At 44.1% G+C, this 19,612-nt stretch overlaps 1 protein-coding gene across 9 annotated transcripts in view; it reads left to right on the forward strand.

Moving 5' to 3' along the window:
* Nucleotides 1-1,826: 1,826 nt before the first annotated feature.
* Nucleotides 1,827-19,612, forward strand: part of TNS3 (tensin 3) — a 218,302-nt gene continuing 200,516 nt past the window's right edge. For 2 of the 9 annotated variants that reach the window (XM_069007883.1, XM_069007885.1), the window contains exons 1-2: nt 2,186-2,255; nt 7,767-7,899. In XM_069007883.1, coding sequence (XP_068863984.1) covers nt 7,867-7,899 — 33 coding nt within the window. In that variant the 5' untranslated portion in view covers nt 2,186-2,255; nt 7,767-7,866. The other 7 variants (XM_069007893.1, XM_069007894.1, XM_069007886.1 and 4 more) reach the window with 5 other exon arrangements.

A 19,612-nucleotide genomic window follows, 5' to 3' on the forward strand; every position in this document is an offset into this window, starting at 1 on the left:
CACTACCATAACTACTCTTACGCCATTCTTTAAAATATTTAAAAGTGTTTGTGATGTCATTAAAGTAGAAGGCACGACTATTTTGATTAGCAGATTAGCATAGCACACAGTAGAGTCCTTGACTCAGTAAGTTTGTGTCTGAGATGAATGTTTAATGTGGTCAGTGGCTTCATGTCTAGGCAGGTTCAAAACCACTGAAACCTCTTTAAAACACAGACACAGATGTTCTCTTTTCTTATCCTTCCCCATTTCTAGGAAAAAGCGATGAAGGGAGGAACTCACAATATAGAGGTGATAATTACAGCTGTAAACACATAAGGAGATATTATTTACCATAGACATACTATAAAATGCAAAGAACATTTATGCTAGGCTCATGCTGTGGTATTAACTGAACACATTGAACTTCCTGGCACTGAGCCTTCACATTGCATGTATTGTGCAAAAATACTTTTTTCCTTTGGCTGGTGTCATATGTAAAATATGTGCATCTGTAAGCTGGTATCTGCATACATGTGAAATATTGCCTAAGTGCAAGCATTTCAAAATCATGTGTCAGAGTGCTAAATCATGATAGTTTAAATTTTTAAAAATATAGTAATTTCTGCCTTCTTTCCTTGGAAGTCAAGTTTTGAAACTTTTACTTGAAAGCTAGAAGGTGATTGTAATTCTGCTTTTGTTTTGTTGGTGTTGCAGGCACTTTGTCTGCCTATTCCCATAATACAAAGCATTGCAAAAAACAGACTTAGCTTTGAACTTTGAAACCCACCTCTGGGATGTCTAGAGATCTCTGTTTCTCGGTGGTCCTTTGTCCTTGATGCAATGGAATTGCAAGTATTAGCCACTGTATTGGCTAAATCAGCCGGGGAAGTGCCTAGTTCTACAATAGGCTGGCTGTAAATCTAGCCTCTGAGAGTAAAGTAGTAAGGTGTTTATTATTGCTTATCACTTTTATGAGCTTGTTTCTGGAACAAGCTACAATGAGGTCACATCAGTATGGACACTGTATATATGGGGTCCTAGTCATAACAGGCATGTTCAAATCCTTTCCTTTGTCACTAGTAATATGCATTCACCTCTCAAGAGAGACCTCAGTTACCATCTGATAGTGTAGTGTGTGTTAGCAAACTCAATCCTATTAATTAAATTCCTTGTTGCTTCAGTTAATATTTGATAAAAAAAAAAAAAAAATATATATATATATATGCAAGGAACGGCCTCAAGTTATACCTGTGTCAGCTAAATTTCAGGGTACCTCTGGGGGTGAAATTCTACACCAAAGGAAGGACATCAACTCTCAGTTTTTGCAGCTGGGGTGAAACCTCTGCTTTCTGAAATGTGGAGCCAAAAGACAGTAGTATCTCTATTTCCTCCCTGCCCTGCTCTTTGGCTGTGTTATGACATGGATTTATTCCTTATGCAAGTGGCAGCAGCTGTGAACCAGCAGGTACAGAGAACAGTGCCGTGTGTGTGTGTCCTGCAGGAACTCCAGGTGTGAAGCTGCCCTTTATTGAGCTACTTCAAGGGAGAGGTAATTCTTGTTGTGTCAATAGCATAAATATCAATACAGTAAAGAACTGTACTTGCATGAACATATGTACACAGGGAATCTACAGCCTTAGGCAGCATCTAAGCAGTGATTTTAGGGATCATCTTTGCATTCTGATGCCGTGCTGAGAAACTAACAGGTGCAGACCTCTCGGCACCTAATTGATTTTGGCCTCATTACACGTGGCTGCTCATGGGTGTTAGGCTCACTCCTCTGCCGGCAGCCACGCCAAGCAGCCCCGAAGAGAAGTAAATGCTCTTGTTCCAGGAGCTGCAACTCCTAGCCTTGCACTTAAGGTCAAAGCCGCTGGGGTACAGGGAGGAAAGCCCAGCCATGCAGGGCCCTAGGTATAGCGGCGCTCTCCTCGTCTGCAGCTCCCCTACCCCTCTCCCAAGCAGACCAGCCTTCCGAACGGGGCAGTCAGGCTGCTGCGGGGAGATGGCGCCAAGGTAGCACGTCCGAGGAGGGGGCCGGTGTCGCCGCCTCAGGGTGAGGGGCAGCGAGGCACGGCAAGGCTGCCCCGCACCCCCAGGGGCAGTGCTACGCGCCTCTTCCCCGCCTCCTCCTCAGCCTTGATCGAGACAGTGGAGGCTTCTCGCCGCGGGAGGGAGGGCAGGAAATAAAAACAAGTGTGTACGGCGCTGGGGGCGGGGGATCCCTGCATCGGCTGAGACGCCTTGTCCTGTCGTGGAGCTGGGTGGACGAGGTAAACTCTGTCGACCGTCGTGAGCCACGGGAATGAGAGCGCATCCGGCCGGTGCGACGGCGCGGGGCTTTGTTCCTAGTGGGGCGGAGGCGATCCGGCGGCAGGGAGGGGAGGGAGGCCCTTCGGCGGGCCGCGGGGCCGCCTGGGTGGGGATGGAGGAGTGGCGGCGGCCCTTAGAGCCGCCGCTACCGGACGCCGGGGCTCCGGGCGCTCGGTCCGCAGCGCGTTAGGGTAGGAAGGGCGTAGTTCCCGGCGGTGGGGTGGGGGGGGTGTGGGGTGTGTGTGTGCTGGGGCAGTTCAGAGGGATCGGGAGCGCCGTCTACTGGGACAGTGTTCGCGAGTTCATGTTACCGGGAGGGCAGAGGTGGTGGAGCGCCGCCTCAGGGAAGGCAGGATGGCGCCGGGGCTGAGGGCCGTGCCGTTCGCAGGCAGGCTCCGGCCGAGGGGGCGGGAAGGCGCTCCGGTATCTCTGTAGTCAAGCTAGCGCTCTCTATGCTGAGCAATTTAGTGGCCAGGCACTCGCTTCTCTGTTAGAAAGTTACTTAAACCTGTGGGTTTGTCAGGCAGGGGGACCCTCTGTCTGGGGCTGAGGTGCGTCCGCCAGCAGGGAGCCGCCCCCACGCTTGGCTGCTAGGGTCGCCGTCCACAGACAGCCCTTGCTGAGGCTGCCCCGAACCACTGCAGCGCATCTGTTGGTGTGTGTGATAAATGGTGTTGTCTTTGGTACCCACCCAGATCTCTCCCGAAGCCCCGCTTTTGAACCGTTGGCAGTGTCTTGCCATCGCTGGCTAAAACTTCCAGCTGCTTGAAGCTTTCTGGTGCCTTTTTAAAGATACTGAGGATCGAGATTCAGGATCTTTGTGTGTCTTCTGACAAAAGTCCAGGTCTTAAACAGCTTTTGACATTTGTGCTGGCCAGTAGTACAGGCTGGATGGTTTAGGCTCCAGAGCTGTGATCCTCCCTGTCGGGTGGTCTCCTGAATGATAAGGAGTTGCACCTTAACCAAGAGTCACATTTCCAAGCCTAGGATTAGGTGAGGACTACAGTATTTTCTGTTACTTGATTTTTTTTTTAAAGTTTTGCAATGCTGCTTATATGTTTAACAGCATTTTTTTTTTTTTCATGTTCAGAAGTACCTGGTAGTACTGATTACATTTGTAATTGCGGTGTTTACTTTGTACCAGGTATGAAATGAAACAGTAGCGAGAGCTACAAGGGCTTTTGGTCTATTTTATGTGATATTTGATAGGAAATTTCTGTATGCTGCTCAACTTTAGCTGATTAGAGATGACTTAAGCTGGCTAATTTTTAAAAGAAATTGCTGCAGTTAGTCTAGGCTAAGCAGGACTTTTGCTTAAACTAGTAATATTTTTTATGAGGTTGAAGCTGTGAAAGAGAACCTCTGAAGTATTGAAGGTAGTGGGCTTTTTCATCCGACATAGCCAAAATATTTTTTTTTGGTGTAACTAAATTGATTACTTCTAATGTTTATTGGAAGATTTAATTAGTCATATAATTTGTTGAAAGTACACGTGCTCATTAATCAGTGCTGCATTGCCAAGAGTTTTCTATGAGTTAAGTTAAAACATTCTGTTTCAGCTTAGATTGTGTATGTGCCCCAGGGAATGATTATTTAGAGAAGGCAGTGGCCACAAATGGTTTAATCAGTGTTCCTTGCAATCTCTGATTTAATCCAAAGTACCTTTCTGCCGGTCACACTTTTTTTTACTAAAACAACTGTGATATTTTGGGATATTGTCACCATTGGCATTACCTTCTTTGGCCTGCTCTTGTTTTCTGGTCATTCAGAAAATATTTCTATCTGGAACACAGAACCCACAACAGGGATCTTTTTCTTTCTCTCTCTGGGCTGCTTGCAGGGTGGCATGTTGTTACCGCAGGCCTGGTTCCTACGGTATATCACTGTGTCCCGCAGACATAGGGAGGAGGAGGAGGAGAAGATCCAGCAGGCAGGAATTGTGCAGCAAGATTGATTTATTTAATTATTTTACAAACTCTTTTATAGACTTTTTTCTTCATAGTCTAATTGGACAAAGGGCCAGCCACCCCTTGGGGGTGATTGGCTAAAATCCTAAAACATCCATTGTCAACATATTTTTCTACTATACCATAAACAAGACCTTTCAAGGTTGCAGGTGGCTTGGTTGTTTACATTCCCTGCTACCTCTTCTGTGAGAGAGAAAAGTCTCTCATGGACTTAGAAAATAACAAGAAAATCCTCGCTAGCAGCATTTTTGTACCTACAGCACGTGAGTCCATTCCTCAGGCTTATCTGCCTCTTTGACTATAAGCTGTATGGCTAGCAGAAGATTGGAGGATACCACTGAGATATAATAATGCAGAATATTGGAAAAATACAGCAATTTCTTTTGCATTAGACAAAGCTGATGGGGAGTCTCTTACTCTCTTTTGTTTGACTTCCCTGGAAGTGTCCGTAATGATAAAGAATGAGTTGGTATTTTTGAGAGATGGGTGGCACTTATTTGGGTAAAGCCTTGTTATTATCTAAGTGTCTCCTAAATATAGTCTTTACCAAAAACAGAGATGGTAACTAAAATAGTGAGCGGTTCTGAAATTGCAGAACGGGTGTAATGAAGGAAAAGCAATATAAGGAAATTAATTTAAAAGTCAGTAAGAATACTGTAGAAATTTAATAATTTCTAGTTAGGTGGTGGTTAGGCATTTAATTTTAGGGCTTACAGTTCAGTTTTATTCCTGGTGAGAATTTCTAGTGGTGTTTTTCTTGCTGCCAGTTGAAGAGCAGGATTGTTAACTCATTTGCATTTTGGAAGTATCTTCTGATCCTTACTGAGTACTTACTGAGAATATACAATTTCTCCTATAGTAATCAGCACTGAATGTACCTTATGCATCAGCTTTGCAAAACTTGTCAGAAGTTTACAGCTTTATTTATTTGCCACAATTTTGCCCTTTAAGTTCAACTTAAAATATTGCGTCAGTCAACTTGTGTCCTAATTCTGGCACTGGCCTTGGCATCTGGCATTGAGCAAAGTTATGAAAATCACAGTGGAAGTGTTTATCTGTATGTTAGGTAAGGTACTCATGTTGATGATTTAAGAGTGAAAATGTATTGTTTGAGTGAAATGGCACTGCAGAGCAATTCTTGTTGTTTACCATCTGGAAATGTCGACATTTTTAGCACTGGTGTCGATCTATAGGCTGAACCTGACCAGCAACAAGGAAGTGAAGCCTAGAAAAGAAGAAGCCTTTCAAGTCAAGTTAACCTTAGTTCCTGTGCCTTCATGCAGAGGGCTCAAATACAGGACTGAAAGTAACCAGAAGTTACCATATCATAATGAGAGTATTTGTATCAGCTACACACCTGAGCTATTGCTGAAGAGTCTTCTCTTGGAAAATACTTCTTGGTGGAGACTCTCCAGCTGTGAAGGAAGATGTGTGATAGGGGTGGGAGACGGGGAGCTTTTTTTTTAATGTTTTTTTTATTTTTTTTTTTTGGTTTTTTTTTTTGTTTGTTTGGTTGGGCTGGGTTTTGGATTTTTTATTGTGTTGTTTCTCCTGGTCTTAGTACTTTTGTGGCTGGAAGATGAGAAGCAAGCCAGGTGACTGGATAGCCTCTCTGAAAGTTAGTTTGGTTCCTGCTTAGTTATTTCTTACACAGCAGGCCTGTTAGAGGGATTTGTAAGTATTTGCAGGTGTTTGGCAGCAAGTTATTTTAGTGAGGGGTAGAGAAAGCAAGCATCTGGGAAATGCCAAAGCTATTAAAAGTTTTGGCAGGCCAATGTCCGCAAAGTGAAGCCTGCCATTTGATGATGAATAAAAACTGAGTTTCAGAAAAACAGCCTGTGATATGGTATTTTGCACCTAGGGATAGAGCAGGCTGCTATTTCTGATAAATGGGAGTCTGACGTTTTCTTATGTTTATGGTAGTGTGAGGGACTCTGCAGTGATAATGGTAATACACTTAATGCATGTAAGTGCCCCCTCACCCTTTTTCCCCACTTTATTTGGTAGTCTTGTGTATTGATGTATTTTACCATATAACTGTGCTTTTAAAGTTGCTATTTTTTTCACAGTTTAAGATAATAACTGGATTTGCATCCTTAGGACTTGTTAACTTATGGAAAAGAGTATAGCTTTCTGTGCTTGATATATTAAGTCAGAATTTTCATAGACAGCAGGGTCTGTTGTAGTGATTTGCCAGCGATAGGAAATTAACATTGCCTTGCTTCATAGGGATTAGGTGTCCACCTTTTTTTTCTTTTGCTCCCTACCCCCTCTCTCATCTTGCCCACCCCACCATGCTACAATCTAATTACTCTGCGGGTATAGACCTGTGTGATAACAGAATTGAGATAATGAATTGCTTGAGGCATAAAGTGGCAGATTGATAGGCAGCAATCTAATGGACAGATGGGTTGACGCAGCCTCTTTCAGTGTACGTCCACTGAAAAGTATCTGAGGAAATTAAGCAGCCTCAGAGACAGAGATGCTGTTATGTGTTTGTAGTTCTGTGAGCTGCACAGACACTCTCTTAGCTTTGGGGATGGCAGAAAGAGGATGTGAATCCATTTAGGAATGTATTTATTTGTGATTTGGGGAATGAGAAAAAGAATGGTGGTGTTTGGAGAACAGCCTATGAGGTTTTATATGTTCAGGAGAAACCTCTAAAGCTTAGCTTTTTAAATTTAACTTTCTGTCTTGCAGTAATTTACTGAAAAAAGAAAACTTTGGTGATGATAACTTTTAAGCCTTAACCACAGAAACAAACAAAAAAAATGCAGAGTAGAGGCCATCTTTTTTCCTCCTTATTTGGTCAAATCTATATGCTTGCAGGCAGAGTGAAAAGGTGATTGTAGACATATGACATTACTTTCAATTAAAATGCTGTATTATTGTTTTTCTTGAAGGAGGTAATTTTAGTTGGGGAAACTGTGGAATCCTGTGATGTGAGTTTGATCTCCTTTCAATACAAGGAAGAATGTACATTAGACCATACATAAAATTTTCAATGTACCATTGAACTGCCTTGTGTACCTTGCATACCATTTCTCAGACTCTATGCTTTGTAAGCACATTCTCATTGATCAATAGAAAAAGTGTATTTACAGCTGTCTTTTTAGTTGAAGTAAAATGGGTTGGCTTCCTTCTTCTGTAGGTCTTTTCTGTATTTGTTTTTTTTCTGCAGCTAGTACTACTAAAATTCTTTTGAGGAGATAAGGTAAAAAGAAATCACTGGTGTGTAATTTGACAAGGGATATTTATATATATGTAATATGGCCTTGTTGGATACCAGGGTCTCTGCTGAAATATTTTCTCTATCAGTGTTTCTTTGTGCCATATAAAGCACGTTGCACCTTTTATCTTTCGGCAGACAAATACTTCAGGTTTTTGCAAGTCTTCTTGGTTGTGAAAATAGAACATTTTTGTGTCCTAATCATCCTTATTCATCTTGATTAGTGCATTTTGGGGCTTTTTTTGTGCACTCAGGTTTCCGTATCTCTGTTCTAGTGATTCAGCAAGTTGCTGCAGTTGAAAGTGACGCAGAGGACACTTCCATCTGGCTTGCCACCTGTTCTCTGGAGGGGATGAGGAGGGCCCAGAGAGCTGCATGCTACATTCTACACCTTTTTTCATGCTGCTGGTCAGTGTCCGGATACTGCTGTTGCTTCTTGTCCTTGCAGAAGTGGCTATATCCTCCATCTCCAGTCCTGTGGCTGTAGTAATGTCAGTAGCTCAATCCTCTGACATACTGAGGTTTTTTCCTGTTTCAGGGTCGTGTCTGGGTTTGTAGTGGTTAGCAGAGATAGCTTGCTGCTGTTACAGATAAGTTGGTAGTTTATCAGCATGGGGGGAATTGAGGGCAACCCACTGTGAAGAAGGGGGGTAAAATTGGTGTTGGAATCTGAGACTAGACCATTGTGGTAAATAATCCAGTATTCAGAGAGCCAAGAAGAGACAGATACCACAGCACTGTGTTTGGGGTGTTCATCTGCAATTTGGAAGAAAAGGTGAGAAGGAGCTTGAAGGTGAGCCTTCCACATCAGAGAGCAGTGTACTGGCTTAGCCAGTGTTACTGGCTTGTAAGCTTACTGGAAGCTTACAAGGCTTCCAGTCTTGCCTCTTTGGATGCTGTACATGCAGATTATCCCCTTGCTGCTTCAGTGCTTTAGTAAGAAGTGCAATTGCTGTAACAGGAGAGAGTGAGATGTGCTCAAGTCAGGCATTCCTAGCTGTTGGATGGATCCACAAGCTAATGGATTACTCCATTAGAGGTTTCTCCCAGAGGTGGGTGGTTTGTAACCCCTAGCTTTAGCAGTGTTAGGTTCTGTACCACATCGTGAGCATCCTTGTTTTCTGCCTTTCATGGAGCTAGTGAAGAGGGAGACCTGATCTGTGTTCCGCAGCCTGGTGTGACTTTTCCCCTAATGGCAAATGAGTTAGTCATGGAAATACAGCTTATGTGCATACAAGCTTTTGTTTTGTCTGGTTTTAAAGATGAACGGGTGATAGTGACTTGTTAAAGGATACTTTTCTAACTGTCAGTATCCTGGAAATAGTAGCTATGAGAGCAAAGAATATCTTTGTGGGTATTGTGTACTTCTGGAAACATCTGATTTTCTGAAAATACGTGCTAGGTTTTGTTTACCTGGTGGATGTGAACTTTTCTGTAGTGTTTGCAATTGAAATGTAATTTTTAACAAATTGTTGATATTGTACATCTGCCAGGTTATGGGTAATTTGATATTTTTAAATTTATTATATATACATGAAGAAACTTTAGCTGCCTGGATTTTGGTAACAAACTGTTCCCTCTGGCTTTGATGAATGAGTTGTTACCAGATTATAGCTAATAAACACATAGACTGTTGCAGTGGTCAAGAAATGACAACCTAGGTCTATGGTTTAATAATTTGCTATTGATTTTAGTATGTAATCAATTTAATTTGTGCTTGAAAAACCTCTGAAAACACTTCCTTTAAGAACACAGAGTATTTCACTAAGTTAGAAACAAGCCATTCCTGAGGCATGCTATCTTTTTTTTGCAGTCATTCAATTGTTCTTGCAGTTATCAGCCACACTCAGCCTTTAGGACTATTTCTATTTTCAGTTGAGATAGATTTGTTTTGGAAAATCAAAAATCAAGTACAGCCTGTTACTGCAGGTTCTGGGAAACCTGGCATTTCCAGTGGCAATTTCAATAGGTTAGGGTTAAGGTTAGGTTTAATATCAAGCTCTGGGGGAAAATGTGTGTTTCTTTTTAGTAGTAGACTGGATTTTAAGTAATAAATGTTTAGATTAGTAGATTTCAGTTGAACCACTGAGATTGTTATCAGCCTGTTTCCTAAAATTCCTTTCTGTTTTGTCTGGTCTAGCCCCATTATTGGATTTTTTTGAGCTGTAAGGTTATAAGCATCTAAAAAACTCTGCTACTCTATCTTAGCTGCTTTTGCTCTTTGAGTATGGTTTGTTGAAAGAACTGTTTTTTAAATATCAGCAACATGCACATTTTAGAAGTGCATATTCAATCCATAAGTAAAATATAGGAAGTAAATATGGGCAAGTCTTACACACTTTCTTTATAAGTTATGACTGTGGAAAGAAATGACTAACAATTCTATAGTTGTTTTTAAAGGAGTTGCATGTTTTGTGCTTTTTGTAACCTTGCAGGTGTTCCCTGTCAGCAGATATGCAGCAGTGGCCTTGCTGCAGTTGATTCTGACTGTTCTGTGTTATTTTGAGAGCTTTTTGGGTTCTGCAATATTTTATGGATGCCAATATTCTTTTACTTGTCTTTCTGTCTCATATACTGTGGTTACGTAAAATATTTTGGTGCTGCCCTGCTGCTCCTTTGCCTGCCTGCCTGCCTTCCAGAAGTATATTTAAACGTATAAGCTTGAATCTTATGTTAGGATTTGTCTGTCTATATTAAATTACTTATGTGTTTCAAGATGCATGATGATGGGGCAGAGGAGGAAATAGATTTAATTCTGGCTTGACACTTAATATTCTTCCATAGAGTTCTTGCCTTTTGCAGCTTAAAAATTCTGCATTTCAATCTAATATTTTGCTTTTACTTCTGTGCTGCTTTCTGTAATGTGCTTGATTTGTGATATTCTCTCCCCCCTGCCCCCACCCCCAGCCTTGGTAAGCACTGGACTTTTCTCCAAGGAGTGGCTTTGGTGAAGCACAGTAGTTTTATTGTTAGGGTTGATAAAGTGCATCATGGGATTTATAGTTCCATCTAGGAAATGAACCTCTAGAGGAGTTATGTCAGAAGCCAGTTAAAACCCCCTTTCCCAGGAAGTTCAAGAGTAGCGTGTCAAAATCTTTTAGCTCTTGCTTGGGAGTATTCTTTTGTTAAATACCTGCTCTCTCTGCTGTGCAAAGATACTTTGAAGAAAACTAATTATAAAAAATTGCAGTTTTAGCTTTTTATTTCTATGTCATTGAAACACTTTGACTGTTCCCTGTGTGTATACATGCTGTTACTCTATTTTATTTTGAAATGCAGATTCTCATTCTTCCCTGAAAAGATAATAGCTGTTCTCTTTGTATATTAGGGTCATAAAGTATGTCAACAAACTGACCTTTTCTGAAAACTGGAGACTAGTTAATGAGGCACTCCAGCTTTCATTATGGCCTGCAGGAGATGGCATACCACTTACCAAGAAAGAGGATTTGAGGGCTAATTGGGAAAGAGTGGCTGTGTTCAGCTGTGACATCTCAAATGTGCAAGTACAGAACAGTACTGGAAAACCAGGACTTAAACATTGATTCACAGTCTAGTCTAAGACAATAGATTCAAAAAGGTCAATGATCATGTGGTGCAAGATCACGTGTTGCTAGAAGGGACTGATAAATAATCAGAAGAATCTTTGAGAATTGTTTTCTAATGGCTTGTGCTCATTTGTGAAGAAGGCAACCAGTTCAATGAATTAACACTGCATACAAAGACCCAGTTGTCCTGGTTAGCACCTTTATCTGTGTGCTTTGAAGCCAGACTACGTTCCCAGCAGTAGTGAGATTTTGTGAAAATGTAGTTATTCTGCTTAATGCAGAAAATGTGGTTAGGCTGAGCTGGACTGAAATGTGAGCAAAATTACGTTGGTTTTGCACAGCCTGGTTTTTAGTAGCAAGGGGGCCATGGAGATGACTTCTGTGAGAAGCTGCTAGAAGCTTCCACCATGTCCAGCAGAGCCAATCCCTGATGGGTCTGAAGATGGATATGCCACTGGCCAAAGCTGGGCCATTTAGAGATGATGGTAATGTCTCTGTGATAACATATTTAAGAAGAAAATCAAAACAAAGTGGGGGCACAGTTTTTTCTAGTCGGAGAAGAGGAGGAGGTGAGAGCATGTGATGGAAACAACATGGGGACACCAGGGTCAGTGGAGAAGGAGAGGCAGGAAGTGCTCTAGGTGCCAGAGCCAAGATTCCTTTGCAGGCTGTGGTGATGACCATGGCGAGGCAGGCTGTCCCCCTGCAGCCCATGGGGGTCCACGGGTATGCAGAGATCCACCCACAGCCTGTGAGGGAGGTGTCCGTGCTGGAGTGGGTGGATATGTGGAAGAGGCAGTGATCAAGAGGGGCCCCTTGCTTCCAGGCTGGAGCAGCCTGTCCTTGGAGGACTGCACCCCGTGGAAGAGTGACCCATGCTGCAGCAGTTTTGGGAGGACTGCTGCTTGTGAGATTGGAACCATGCTGGAGGAGTTCATGGAGAACTGTCTCCTGGGGGAGGGGACCCCATGGCGTAGCAGGGGAAGGACTCCTCTCCCTGAGCAGTGGAAAATCTCGGGTGACGACCTGACCAAACCCTCATGCCCTGTCTCCCTGTGCTGTCGGTGGGAAGGAGGGAGGTGTTGGGGGAAGAAGAGGTGTTTTTAAGGGCTTATTTTATTTCTCATTATCCTCCTCTGACTTTGTTAGTAATAAATTTACTTTGTACTTCTGAGTTGAGCCTGTTTTGCTCTTGGAGTGTTTTCTCCTGGTCCTTATCTCAACTCATGAACTCTTCGTTTAAATTTTTTCTCGCCTCTGCTCAGCTGTAGCAGGGGAGGGCAAGGGTTAGTTCCTTCCTTTTAATAGATTTTTTGATTTGTTTTCATTTTGTTTTTAAAGAATGTGGTGATTAACATTTGGAGCACAGGACTGGAATATAAGCAAAGCAGACTTTGCTGCCACATGTTCTTGCTGTATTGACTCATACTGAGATAGTCATCACTAACATAGCTTGAAAAGTAAAATGATATGAAGGAAAAGAGTTTGACACAGCTTCCTTGAATCCATTTTCTGTCTTTTGGGATTTGATTACTGTTCTGACCGCTTGCAAAGCAACTTGAATTTCTCAGGTTGCATTCATTTGCATGGTGATGCCTGATGTTGCTTAACCAGGTGGAATTGTGCATCCTTGTGCTTAGAACAAGGCTGTGGGTGTTGCTGCTGTGGGAGAAGTCTTCAAGGAAATGGATGCTTCTTTTACAGTGCTTGCAGAGGGAGCATTGGCTGTATTAATATTTTTGGATTGTTCAGTTTACTTGCTTTCACTTATGCATCTGGGTGTTATGCCTGGGTGCTGTTACAGTTACGTGTAGTGTTCTAGAGACCTGTAGAGCTGAGAAGGAAAAATATTTCAAAACAGCTGGAATGTTTGAGCAGGCATGTTTGTTCACTTCATTATACTTGAAGTGGTGAGAGAAATGAAGCATGCAAGTGGAGCAAATCAAGGTCTTCCTGTAAGTCATGAGCTGTCTTAAGACAGTTCCCAAGAGTAGTCAGCTTGCTCCATTTATTTTTTAATGACACCAAATTGGGCACCAGTTTTATTTGTTTACTATGTCCATGAAATTTTCTGTACATGCTAATAGATTTGGGAATTTCCGTTCAAGTAACTGATGTACTGTATTCAGAACTGAAGTTTTCGTGCACTTTTTGGAAGAGTGTTATGCTCACATGAAGATTGAGTGCAACCTCAGTGTGAGAGAGCTGATATAATGAAGTATTTCAGGTGTAGCTGGATCTATTAGCTAATAAAATGTGACAACTTCTAGAATGGTATACTCTTTAGCACAGCGGAACTGATGAATGTAATATGGATGATAGGATAGATTTGCTTGTAAACTCACAGGAGCATTGCCTCCTTAATCTAGCCAATGTTCTTACATGGTGAGAATTTGCTGTATTTCTGTTACTCTAGCTCTAACCAACTGGAGCAACTACTAGGTATCCTATTTCTAACACCATTTCTAAAAATGGGAATTTTGATTCTTCTGTAGGAATGAAACTAGGCCATTTATGTTAACAATGAGATTCTTTAGACTTTTTTCGCAAGTGTGTAGCTCTTTTGTCCATAGTTTAGCAGAGCAGAATCTCTTGTGAAGGCCTTCTCCAAATCATGATAGTTTTCAGCTTGCCTTAAGAGAAAGAGGCAAAAGAGTTTGACATCTAAAGTATTGTGTAAAATGCACTTGAGCAGTGTTGATGATTGAGGCATGGACTCAGACCAGCAGGGAATCTGAATCGTTTAATCAAATAAATGAGCTGGTCTATATACTTTTTCAAGGCACAGTATTTCCTTACATGGCAATTCTCGCTATGTGATCTATCCTGTGTTGCCACATCAGCAACACACTTCCTAAATGTCCTCCTATGGGGTGATCACTCGCTGTTCACCTGTCTATCAGCTCCTGGCAGCCTCCTCTCCGTAGGGGTCTGCCGTGTGACACCTCCTCCCCCCAGGGTCCGGTGGAGACTAACTCCTTTGTGCTGCCATGTGCTTCTTTGTACCGCTATGTGCCTCTGCAGGCAGGTCCTACAGCCCGCAACTCAACTATATCCCATCTCTTCCTACAATTCCCTCTTTTTTGTTTTATACAAACAAGAATCATGAAACAAAACACTTCTAACATTAGAATATGTTTGGCCCACTGCCTGAACCAAATAAGCTCCATTCCTCACAAAAGCAGTATCTTTCCTGTGAACAGGGGGATAGATGAAAACACCCAATAACTAGTCCTATGTATGGAGACAGTGATTAAACAGATGGAACTTTGAGAAACAACATAAAGTTGTCTAAAACTTTTACCATCACCCACAGTTTGCAATTGTGGGGAGGTCCTATTTCATAGCGAAGACTTGGAGAGTCTTTCCAGGCAAGACTTCCAAGTTTACTTTGAAAGAGGGTCCAGCTTTTATAAGATCAAATCAACAAGTCAGTGACTTGATTATGCCTTTAGGGCAGAAACACCTGGGTCTGATGGTATAATCCTCAGTCAGCCAGGGCTAGGGCTTGGCCAGAGCCTCAAGCCTTGACTGAGAGGGTTTCCCTAAAATACCTACAAAATTGCCTAAAACTTTATTAATATCAGTTAGGAATATGACTTCAGAAGAGTTTATCTTCCCCACAAGCTGATTATGAAGCTGGAGTATCCAAGGCTGGTCAGACCACTCTTGCACTGGAATCTGTGGAAACACAAGTGTATCTTTGCCCCCAGGTTATCAACGGAAAGGGGCCTTCTCATTTTCCACTTTCAAGATTCCTACCAAATATGTCAGCTTTTCCTGAGCCTGTGATCATTCTGAATGCGATTGAAAAATTAAGAACATATAAAGCTTTTTGCAGTTTTTCATAGGGAGTATACCTCATCTTTGCACCCCCTTTTTTTGTTTTAACAGTATGGACTTGAGAGCGCTATGGGCCCATTCTGCACGTTCACCTGTATGGGCAGAAGCAAAAATATATGTGGAAAGGGTATCAATCATAACAAGAACTTATTTCAACTTACCAAATTCTGGAAAATGTGTAACATAACATGCAGTTTTCTTACTATGAACAGTAAAACAGTACATCAAATAGAACAACAAGCACTCTCTGAGCAAAAATAAGCAAAGTGGTTATCTTCAACTGCTTAAATACTTCACCATTTCACAGAATGTATATAAGTCTGCGCTTTGGACATTACAATTATAATAACATTAACTCTCTAAGTGGTTTCAAAAGGTAACAAGCCCTGAGTCAGAAGTTGCTGCAGAATGAGAGGCTTATGGTCTTTCATTTCAGTGGTAGCCTTTTCTACATCAGGAAAGCAGCAATGTGGGAGCTGTTCTTCCAGTTTCTTCAAGTAGGAAAAGAGTACTTTGAAAAAACCTATCAGTTAATTTCTGCTTGAAAAGAGCTTACAAATCAGAATTATTATCCATCACAAAAAGCAATCAAAACAATGCAGGGGGGTCATAAGGTGCTACGGTAAAAAAGCAGTCTTTGACATAGGGTCCAGGATTGTGGCAACATTTTGAATAAGGAAAACAGGAGAGTTTTATGGACCAGCTGCAAGAGTGACATGCCTAGCCCGCAGCTGCTCCCGCACAAGCCGGTGCAAATGCTGCAGCTCTCCTACCCCCGAGGAAGGGGCCATCGGTCCACTCAGTTCTTTTCTCCAGCATGGCATCAGCTCATGAGGGTCTGCAGCAGATGTGAGCCCTGGCTGTAGCGGCGCGGGTCAGGCAGCGGCGCGGGTCGGGCGGCTTGCAGAGGTCTGTTGGCCTATCTTCTCACTTCCCACATGCAGAGAGCCGCGATTGCTCTGCCAGATCTGCTGTGTCGCTGGCACAGTGTTCACTGCCTTTTCCTGTCTCTGCCATGTGCTCGCCTTTAGCGGGGGGGAGGTCCCAGGTGCAGGAGAGCCGGCCTGAGACACGACACGAACACCGATACGATTTGAGCATCGTGCTCCAGTTTTATTGTTTACTTTCACCAAGTTATACTTTGCAAAGTTCCCACAAGAAAGCCTCTAAGCAGTGGGGGAGCTGACCAGTGTATACCTTTTCCCAAGGCTGTTCAAGACTGCCAGCTAGCAGGTGCCTTGCAGGCCTATCTTCAGCCTGAGGCCCCATCAGGGGTACTTCTGCAACAGCCCTGGGATGCCCAAGCTCTCCTGGGGTATCCTATGTCCCCACTCCACAAGGAATTCTTCTACATATCCCCCGTTTTCTTTTTGGGCAACCCAGGTCTGGTCGATGATTTTTTGCAGCCCCGCTTTAAGGTAAGAAAAAATACACCCAAGTACTATTAAGCCTAATATAACTACAAATAGCAATTGGCAGCCTTCTACTACCAAGGTATGCAGCCATCCAGTGATACCCAGACCGTTAAGCCAATCTCCAATAGGGTCGTCTGTCTCCCGAAGGCTGTGTAGGCCACTCTGGAGGTCAGAGAGGTGCTTGTGAATTGAGACAGAGTGGTCAGAAAGATTCATACAGCACATACCCTGGAACTCTTCACAGCCGTGCCCGTGAGCTAGTAGTAGAAAATCAATGGCTGCCCGATTTTGTAATACTGCATGTCTAACACTAGTAACATCTGCACTTAGCTCGTCAAGCATCTGTGAAGTTATGTTTAACTCATCCCTCGCCCAGCAAGCAAGTTTATGCAAAATAGTGTGAGCCCTGGCTGCTGAAGCACCAGGTAAAAACATAGATGCTAGCCAAATTAACTGCCTTCACTCAATCTAAATGGGCAGCCAGCTGATTGAAAATGTCCACCAATGCCTTTGTCTCAAGACAGTCAAAAAACAATTCCCCACTCTACCTCTGTGTCTGGAGCTATACCCAAGAATTTACGCAACTCTCCTTCTTAGTTTTGCCTTTGGAGAGGTTTCCCCAACACCCACCACAAGTCACTAGCAACCACCTAGGGCAGCTGTTACATTCGCCCCAGGGTCTCACTATTTCTCCTGCTATGGAGAGTGGTGGATCTGGCAAGTTCTCAGCTCCCTCACTCAAACACGTCTGCAGCCTCTCCCAAAGCTTCTCGGGACGGAGGTCCCAGAGTTCCAGCTGTTATGGTAGTGGCGTCACTTTCTTCAGGAGCTGATGCTGACTGCACCTTCTCACTTCAGGGTCCTGTATGCGTAGCACGGCACCACTTGCTGGGCACCCCTCTGGTCAGTGCTGCAGCGATGACTTGTCCCTGTTGTTGCAGGACATTCTGCAGCATTGCAATAAAAGCAGCTGTTTGAGATGACTGTTCTGCACGGCTAGCATGCACGAGCATCTTGTGTACACCTGCTCCTTGGGGCAGCGTGGCAAGAATTGTCTTAGTTTGCCTATTCGCATTTTCAAAGGCAAGTGTTCGGAACATTTGCTCTTGGAGCTCTTCAGAGAGCTCAGTTGCATCCTTTAAGGCTGCTGACAAAGGGTCGATGAACTGACCATATGGATCCAACAGCCCCTGTCGGACTGCTGCAAACGGGGGAGACTTCTTTTCAGGTACTGACAACAAGGCTTTGTGGGCAAGAGTCTGTGACAACTGATGAATGACTACGGGCATGGTCAGCTGTGTCACCGTCACTCCATAAGCCCCGCTCCCAGTTAGCATGTCAGCTTGGAGTGCATATAGTGGGTCTTGTGTGTCACCTTGGTGTCTGCTAGCTTCTTCTTGTGCTAGCCGGAGCAGGAACTATGAAGGGGTTAATGAAAGCTGTGCGATGCTGATGCAATCATTCGGACACAGGACATCTGCTGTAAAGATAAACTGCAGAATGCTTCATGTAGCTTCAGACCGCAAGCCATGCGTGGTGACCGTTTGCTTGGCTTGCTGCAAGATCTTCCAGTCATGGGGTTCCCACTTTGCAGTGTCCCCTTGTATCTGTACAGGGCAAGTGAGGGCATTCACTGCTTGCCAATCACTCTCAATGATTGCATCACGGATAACTCCATTCCATCTCCTTCGCAATGGGTCAGTCCTCTCTGTCGGGGCTGATGGAAACGACGGCTGCACCTCCCCTCGCGGGGAGGGAGGGGTTGTAGGCACTGTGCCTGATTCTCCTGACGGGAATGTAGGAGCTCTGAGTGCTAACTTGACCGGTAGGACCACGGGACGCCACAGTACTGATGGTGTAATATCACAAGCTTTGGACTCTAGCGCGTCTTGCCGTGTAGATAAGTCATCAAGCTTTTTGATTACTTCTTGCATCATTTCTCAGTGCTTCTCCCCCTCTTGGGGCTGACCTCTGGCAGCCCTTGGCTGGCTCTGGCTCTGCAGGCGACGAAACTGCAGAAGCTGCTTTGCTGCTGGACGTTGCTCCACTGTCTGGCAGAGAGGGGGTTACGCTCTGCCGCTTTCAGCTGGGCTTTAGGACTGCTGGTTTCCGCCGCTGCTTTCGGCTGGGCTTTAGGACCACTGGTTTGTGCCGCCGCTTTCGGCCGGGCACCAGGACCGCCTGTTTCTCCTTGGCCTGCCTGTGCCCCGCCCCCTGAGTTGGGCGGCTCTGCTTCTGCCTTCGCAGCCATTTCTCTCTCAGACGTCGGAGGGGTAATTTCCTTCCCTGCTGAGTCCAGCAATTCCCGCAGCGAGCAGACGGGTGTTGCTGTGCCTTAATCGGTTTTTCGTGGCCAGCCCGAAGAACCATGCAACCCTGGACTCTGCCTTCCACAGCCCCGACAGACTTACAGTCGCTTGCTGGCGGTGGAGAAGGGGTTGCCACAGCTGCCGTGGTGGCACAAGCATCCTTCTTTGTCTGGTCTCCGGGTGCTGCATGTGCTGTGAGTGCCTTGCATGCTGTCCTCCATGGACACAAAAGCTTTGTCAGTGCTGTGTCACTTTGCACAACTCGGTCCCATAACTCCGATAAAAAGGTGGTGCTCGGATTTCGTGTGGGCGCTTTGGAAGCCTCCCAAGGCAGCATAATTTAAAGGGATTGGGGGGGCTTTCCATGTTTTTCAAGTAAATGAGACGTAAGTTCGAAAACATGGCTGTCTGATGAGGACTGTCCAGCCCCCATGTCCCCTGTGGCTCGCTTAAAACTGCAGGGATTGATCTCTGGCCAGCGTTCCTGCTGCTTTCAACAGCACTTCAAGTCCCACAGGGCTCACCGATGGATGCACAGTTAGGTGTATAATAAGCTCCTCACAGGGCGCAGCATTTGTCAGGGATTGAGGCACGGACCCAGACCAGCAGGGAATCTGAATTGTTTATTCAAATAAATGAGCTGGTTTTTTTACACTTTTTCAAGGCACAGTATTTCCTTACATGGCAATTCTCACTATCTGACCGTGTTGCCACATCAGCAACACACTTTCTAAATGTCCTTCTATGGGATGATCACTCGCTGTTCACCCATCTGTCAGCTCCTGGCAGCCTCCTCTCCGTAGGGGTCTGCCGTGTGACACCTCCTCCCCCCAGGGTCCGGTGGAGACAAGCTCCTTTGTGCTGCCATATCCTCCTTTGTGCTGCCACGTGCCTCTGCAGGCAGGTCCTACAGCCCGCAACTCAACTATATCCCATCTCTTCCCACAGAGCAGTGGCAGCTCAAATGGCAATATTAGAACTACCTCTCTTTATGTGTACAGTTGCTTTT

This window comes from Aphelocoma coerulescens, chromosome 2, assembly GCF_041296385.1.
Source record: "Aphelocoma coerulescens isolate FSJ_1873_10779 chromosome 2, UR_Acoe_1.0, whole genome shotgun sequence".
Lineage (NCBI taxonomy): Eukaryota > Metazoa > Chordata > Aves > Passeriformes > Corvidae > Aphelocoma > Aphelocoma coerulescens.